The sequence below is a fragment of the Oncorhynchus tshawytscha genome, unplaced genomic scaffold (genome assembly GCF_018296145.1).
Source record: "Oncorhynchus tshawytscha isolate Ot180627B unplaced genomic scaffold, Otsh_v2.0 Un_contig_9849_pilon_pilon, whole genome shotgun sequence".
NCBI classification, from domain to species: domain Eukaryota; kingdom Metazoa; phylum Chordata; class Actinopteri; order Salmoniformes; family Salmonidae; genus Oncorhynchus; species Oncorhynchus tshawytscha.
In genome coordinates, this window is record NW_024608691.1 from 4,296 (window position 1) to 11,746 (window position 7,451).

The 7,451-nt window shown below is 44.8% G+C and overlaps 1 protein-coding gene across 1 annotated transcript; it reads right to left on the bottom strand.

The window, feature by feature from the left end:
• Positions 1-209: 209 nt before the first annotated feature.
• On the bottom strand, positions 210-1,024 carry LOC112237733 (trace amine-associated receptor 13c-like; the record flags this gene model as incomplete). The annotated part of the gene is made up of 1 exon (XM_042313525.1): positions 210-1,024. A coding segment is annotated over exon 1 (815 nt), but the record flags the coding sequence as incomplete, so codon positions are not given.
• Between the last annotated feature and the right edge of the window lie 6,427 nt (positions 1,025-7,451).

The following is a 7,451-nucleotide window of genomic DNA, read 5'->3' on the forward strand; positions in this document are numbered from 1 at the left end:
CAATTGTATTACAAAACTATATTAAACCTGTTAATCAAACTGGGGAATAAAAATATAGGAACTATGAACGCCTTAACTTCAGAGTTAAAATATGTTTAGCTGTCACTTTGAACCAAGGATAAAAGAAAGCATAAATGATTGGATTGATAAAAGAATTAACTAGTGGCAGAAAACCAATGATGAATGATAAATTGTCGCTAAAAAAAGACAAATGAAAGAAAGAAGAAAATAGAGATGGAATCCAACAAATGAAATAGTTGACAACAACAATAGAAAGAGTTTTTGCTGCTTTTCTCTCAGACTTATTTGCCTGTACAGTTTTAACACCAGACACACTGGCAGCCTCTTTTGAAAATACCTTTCTGGCCTGTGATCTGGCCACCACAAAGATTTTCATATAAAGTGTTATAATAACAGAGCATGGGACAACCATTGTAATTACAAGGTCAGTGAAATTAACCCATGTTATTCCTTCAAAAATAAAACATTCTGTCAAACACCTACTTGGCAACTGTACATTTACACAGTTTTTTATAATAGCAGCACGGTATATGATACAACAAAACCAGGTAAATGATATACAACAGATCATTCTTGTTATTGTTATTTTAGCGTGGTACAATAAGGGATCACACACAGCAACATAACGGTCAATAGATATCAAGACCATATTACCCAGAGATAAAGAAGTACACAAAAAATCTATGTAGATATGAAACACACAGAAATATTCCCCAAAATCCCAGCATGGTTCCATTATTGCTACAGTCGTTACTGGTATCACAATCAGTCCCACCAGTAGATCAGACACAGCCAGAGAGAGGATGAGCAGGTTGGTTGTAGTGTGGAGCTGCTTGAAGTGAGAGATGGAGATGATCACCAGTAGGTTCAAAAAAACTGTTACTGCTGAAATCAATGAGAAGAAGTTGTACAGTGTTATGTAGATAGATGTCGATAGCAAATCCTTTATGCAAGAAGAGTTTCTGTCCTGAAAACAGTATTGAACATCTTCATGTTTCTCCATTTGTAATAAAAAGTTAAAATGCTGAGGTCCTGATCCTGCTTGGTCATGTGTGTGACCATGTCAGGTCCACCTTCTGACAAACTCTGAGCTCTGCCTCTCTATTTATCCCTGAGTTACTGACAGAAACTCCCCTCCCTGGAGTGTCTCTATACACACACACACACACACACACACACACACACACACACACACACACACACACACACACACACCAACAAAACATACACAAGTGAACACACAAATTTAAAAAAAATGGTTGGATTAACAAATCATTTGTGAAAGCATGATGTAATGTATGACAGGATTGGATGTTGCTGTGCCCACCTAGCCTGTCCTTCAGCCTGACTGATCGTTAGAGATGAGAGAAAAGGTACATTTACTCAACTAAGCATTTTAATGTGGAAAATATAGTATGGGTGATGTTTTGGTCACTCAAAGGCTATTTTATATGGGAAATATGATAACTGTGCTGACTAACTGGTTTGGTTTATATCAGTGCTCAGTTTGGAACATATTCCACAACCTTAGGACACATGAAGGCACCACACACATCAGCAAGCAACTGTGTAGGAAAGTTGCATTAGGGAAGTAGATGAGATAGCATAAGTTCATGGTGTACACTGATTGCATTTGTTATAGCAAATGCAATCAAAATTGTCTCATTCCATAGACTTTAAAAATGTCCATCTGATCTGAATTATTAATACACTACAAAATCTAATCAAAATGTATTGGTCACATAGACATATTTAGTAGATGCTCTTGCTGGTTTAGTGAAATTCTTTGTTCCTAGCTCCAACAGTGCAGTAGTATCTAACAATTCACAATAATACACACAAATCAAAAGTAAATGAATGGAATAAAGAAATATATAAATATTAGGAAAAGCAATATCTGAGTGGTGTTGACAAAAAATACAGCAGAATACAGTATGTACATGTGAAATGTGTAAAATAGTATATTAACATTATTAATGTGACGGGTGTTCAATTTAAAGGGACCAGTGATTCCACAGTACATAGGGCAGCATCCTCTAAGGTGCAGGGTTGAATAACTGGGTGGTAACCAGCTAGTGGTGGCAATTTAACAGATGGCCATTAGGTAGAAGCTGTTTTTCAGTCTCTTGTCCCAGCTTTGATGCACATATACTGACCTCGCCTTTTGGATGATAGCGGGGTGAACAGGCTGTGGCTTGGGTGGTTGATATCCTTGATGATCTTTTTGGCCTGTCTTTGACATCGGGTACTGCAGGTGTCCTGGAGGGCAGTCAGTGTGCTCCCGGTGATGCGTTGGGCAGACCGTACCATCCTCTGGAGACCCCCGCGGTTGTGTGTGGTGCAGTTACAGTACCAAGTGGTGACAAAGCAGGACAGGATGCTCTCAGTTGTCCCCAAAGCACACACATTCCTGGGTCGCTCCTCTTTTCAGTTCGCTGCAGCTAGCGACTGGAACGAGCTGCAACAAACATTCAAACTGGACAGTTTTATCTCCATCTCTTCATTCAAAGACTCAATCATGGACACTCTTACTGACAGTTGTGGCTGCTTTGTATGATATAGTGTTGTCTCTATCTTCTTAGCCTTTGTGCTGTTGATCCCAATAATGTTTGTTCCATGTTTTGCGCCGCTACAATGATGTGCTGCTGCCATGTTGTTGTCATGTTGTGTTGCTACCATGTTGTTGTTATGTTGTGTTGCTACCATGTTGTTGTCATGTTGTGTTGCTACCATGCTGTGTTGTCATGTGTTTCTGCCATGCTATGTTGTTGTCTTAGGTCTCTCTTTAGGTGTTGTTGTGTTGTCTCTCATGCCGCGATGTGTGTTTTGTCCTATATATATATACACTACCGTTCAAAAGTTTGGGGATACTTAGAAATGTACTTGTTTTTGAAAGAAAAGCATATTTTTTGTCCATTAAAATAACATAAAATTGATCAGAAATACAGTGTAGACATTGTTACTGTTGTAAATTACTATTGTTGCTGGAATGTTCCTCTGTTCAGTGTTTGTGTTCTTTTGCCCATCTTAATCTTTGTATCTTTATTGGCCAGTCTGAGATATGGCTTTTTCTTTGCAACTCTGCCTAGAAGATCAGCATCTCGCAGTCGCCTCTTCTGTCATGGATGACTAGGAGAGGAAGGTATGAATCAGGCACAGAGAGCAGAGGGTTCATGGAGAAATGCACTTTAATCTGGCACAAAATGGTTATGCCCAAAAACACAGGGCGGAAAACACAGACCAACCCAAAACACAGGGTAACAACGGTCCGTAGTGCGAGCCCACGATCCATGAAGTTCCCAGCTGTGCCTGAATCGACAAGCGCCTTATGCTGTAGAGAGGGAGAAAACCCAGGGAAAGACATTAGCACAAACATGTGTCCGACAGGAAGCTCTGGGTGAGTCTGGTGCTGACTCACCTGGGGTGAACAAGTAGTGCTCCGCATGCCTTCCCGAGTCCCAGACGAGCTCCTCCAGCACGGCAGTGTGTCCTCTCCGATCACAACTGGTGCAGGAGGAAACTCCTCCTCCGGTCCCCCTCGATGCAGCCCCCCTAACTCCATGGGGATGGGAGCAGGAGGGCCTGATGGTGGAATCGACAGGGCCCGCTATGGACGCCCGCGAGCAGCCAGCAGGTTGTCCAGGCGAATGGATATGTCTATCAGTTCATCCAGGAAGATGGTGGTGTCCCGACACGCTAGCTCCCTGCGGACGTCCTCTCTGAGGCTACAACGGTAGTGGTCCATCAGAGCCCTGTTGTTCCACCCCACCCCTGCGGCCAAGGTCCGGACTCTGGGGCAAAGTCCTGCGCGCTCCACGTCTCCTGTCGCAGGTGGAAGAGCCGTTCACCCGCCGCTCGGCCCTCTGGTTGGTGGTCGAACACAGCCTGGAATCTGCGGGTAAACTCGGGGTAGTGATCCCTCGCCGAGTCTGGGCCATTCCACACTGCGTTGGCCCACTCCAGGGCTTGCCCCGTCAGACAGGAGACGAAGACGCTCACGCTCTCCTCCCCTGAGGGAGTCGGACTGACAGTAGCTCAAGAGGTTAAAACTCCAGTTGTAGGAGAAACCCCTGACACCCGGCCACCGTCCCATTGCACTCCCTGGGGAGCGCCAGACACAGGACACCGGAGCCGGGTGCTGAAGCAGAAGTAGGTGGTGCTGGTGTAGGAGGCGCTGGAGGAGAAGTGGGAAGGCCACTCCTCTCCCATCGGTCCATCCTCTCCATCATCTGATTCATTGCCAACCCAATCCGGTGAAGAATGGTGGTGTGATGGAGGACCCTCTCCTCCATCGATTGGAGAGGAGGTGTGGCTGCTCCTGTTGATTCCATGGAAGGTGCAGGATTCTGTCACGGATTAATAGGAGGGGAAGGTAGGAATCAGGCGCAGAGAGCAGAGGGTTCACGGAGCAATGCACTTTAATCCGGCACAAAATGGTCATGCCCAAAAACACAAGGCGGAAAACACAGTCCTTTTAGCAGTTCTATCTTGATGGAAAATATTGTAATTGGGGATGGTAATTTCAGAATATTTGGTGGCCTTCCTAAGCCAGGATTCAGACATGGCTAGGACATCACTGCTGAAGAAGTGAATAAAGCAAACTTAGTGAGGAGGCTTCTGATGTTAAAATGCATGAAGCCAAGGCTTTTACGGTTGCAGAAGTCAACAAATGAGAGCGCCTGGGGACACACAGGGCCTGTGTTAACCTCTACATCACCAGAGGAACAGAGGAGGAGTACAATGAGGGTACGACTAAAGGCTATAAGAACTGGTTGTCTAGTGCTTTGGGAACAGAGACTAAAAGGAACAGATTTCTGGGCGTGGTAGGATAGATTCAAGGCACAGTGTACAGACAAGGGTATGGTAGGTGCGAGTACAGTAGGGGTAAACCTAGGCATTGAGGGGAAATGAGAGCAGTAGCATCTCTGGAGGCGCCAGTTAATTAAGATCTCCTCATTTGTGGGGGGTGGGACAAGGGGGCTATCTGAGGCATGTTGAGCAGGACTAGGGGGTCCGTAGTAATATAAGTAATATAAAACAATGAGAGCCGCCCTAAACGACAGTATACAAGGCATATTGACATTGGAGAAAGGCATAAAGTAATCACACGTGTTGATTGGATGAGCTAAGACAACAACGGGGAGACAACAACGGGTAAACAGCTAGGAAAACAACAACTGGTAAATAGCGATGAGGGTCACTTAGGGCCTGAGTTCGAAGCTGGGGCTGACAGCTAAACAAAGTGAAGTACCGTGTAAATCAACAATCCAGCAGGCATCAGCTGTGTACCCGAGTGATCAAAGGCTCCAATGAGCAGCAATAGATGAAACAGGGAGCCGTTTGGTAGTCGATTACTATGCTAGGCGAGCGGAAGACGCATAGTTCAGGAAGCTAGCAGGCCGGGGCAGCAGATAGATCATCACCAACATCCGCGACGCAGAGGCCGGTGGAGAGCACATTGGCCGAATTACGTCAGCAGACCAGTAGACCAGTCGTGATGGATCGGTGGGGCTCTGTGTCGACAAAGGGTCAAGGCCAATTGGCAAGAGAGGTATTGAAGTTGGTTTATTTTGTTTGCTAGCCAGGAGATGGGCCTAGCTCAAGACAAGCTCGAGGCTAACTGGTGCATGGTTATGGACAAGGGTGTTAGCCACAATAGCAACTAGCTAGCTACGAAGATCCGGTGTAATGGTCCGGAGTTTGCAGTAGGAATCCGGTGATGTAGTGGGAATATAAAGCAAACCAATATGCTCAGGGCTGAAATCGTGCTGTGCAGACTGTCAGGTATTATCCGTGCCTATACGGGCTAAAGCGGCTGGAGTCCAAGCTAAAGGTAAAGGCCACTAGCAGTGGCTAACAATGACTAAATAGCTAGTAGCTAATTAGCTGGCTAGCTGCTGATGGAGGTTCTGATGGAGGTTCCAGTTATAAGGTCTAAAAAATTGCAGATCCGTACCACATTGGGTGAGGCAGGTTTCAGGAAGGTACCTTGTTGAAGCACATTTGGCAGTGATTACAGGGTATGACGCTACAAGCTTGGCACACCTGTATTAGGGGAGCTCCCATTTTTCTCTGCAGATCCTCCCAAGCTCTGTCAGGTTGGATGGGGAGCATCACTGCACAGCTATTTTCAGGTCTCTCCATAGATGATCCATCGGGTTTAAGCCCGAGCTCTGGCTGGGACACTTAAGGATATTCAGAGACTTGTCCATAAGCCACTCCTGCATTGTCCTGGCTGTGTGCTTAAGGTCATTGTCCTGATGGTAGGTAAACCTTCACCCCAGTCTGAGGTCCTGAGCGCTCTGGAGCAGGTTTCATTAAGGATCTATCTTTACTTTGCTCTGTTCATCTTTCCCTCGTTCCTAGTCTCCCGGTCCCTGCCACTGAAAAACATATCCACAGCATGATTCTTCCTCCACAATACTTCACCACAGGGATGGTGCAAGGTTTCCTCCAAATGTGACACTTGGAATTCAGGCCAAAGAGTTCAATCTTTGTTTCATCAGACCCGAGAATCTTGTTTCTCATGGACTGAGAGTACTTAAGTTGCCTTTTGGCAATCTCGAAGGCTATCATGTGCCATTTATTTAGGTGTGGCTTCTGTCTGGCCACTCTACTGTTGGAGTGCTGCAGAGATGGTTGTCCTTCTGGAAGGTTCTCTCATCTCCACAGAGGAACTTTAGAGGTCTCTCAGAGTGACCATCGGGTTCTTGGTCACCCCCCTGACCAAGGCCCTTCTTCCCCGATTGATCAGTTTGCCCGGGCGACCAGCTCTGGGAAGAGTCTTGGTGGTTTAAAACTTCTTCCATTTAAGAATGATGGAGGCCACTGTGGTGTTTGGGACCTTCAATGGTGAAGACATTTTTCCCCTGATCCGTGCCTCTACACAATCTTGTCTTGGAGCGCTACGGACAATTCCTTCGACTTCATGGATTTGTTTCTGCTCTGACATGCACTGCCAACTGTCAAACTTATGTAGACAGGTGTGTGCCTTTCCGAATCATGTCCAATCAATTGAATCTATCACACGTGGACTCCAATCAAGTTGTACAAACATTAAGGATGATCAATGGAAACAGGATGCACCTTAGCTCCATTTCGAGTCTCATAGCATAGAGTCTGAATACTTTTTGTTTTGTTTTTATTTGAAATACATTTGCAAATTGACAAAATAAAACGTTTTGTCGGGTATTGTGCGTAGATTGATGAGAAATAAAAAATAATTGAATACATTTTTGAATAAGGCTGTAACGTAACAAAATGTGGAAAAAGTCAAGGGGTATGAAAACTTTCCAAATGCACTGTGTGTATGACATTACACTCAAATAAAAGGTGACATTCTAAATTGTCGCCTCATATTAAACATTTGATCTTATATTCAAAGTATAAAGAGCTAAACAAATTTAAACAATTTCCTGTAGAGTGAAACA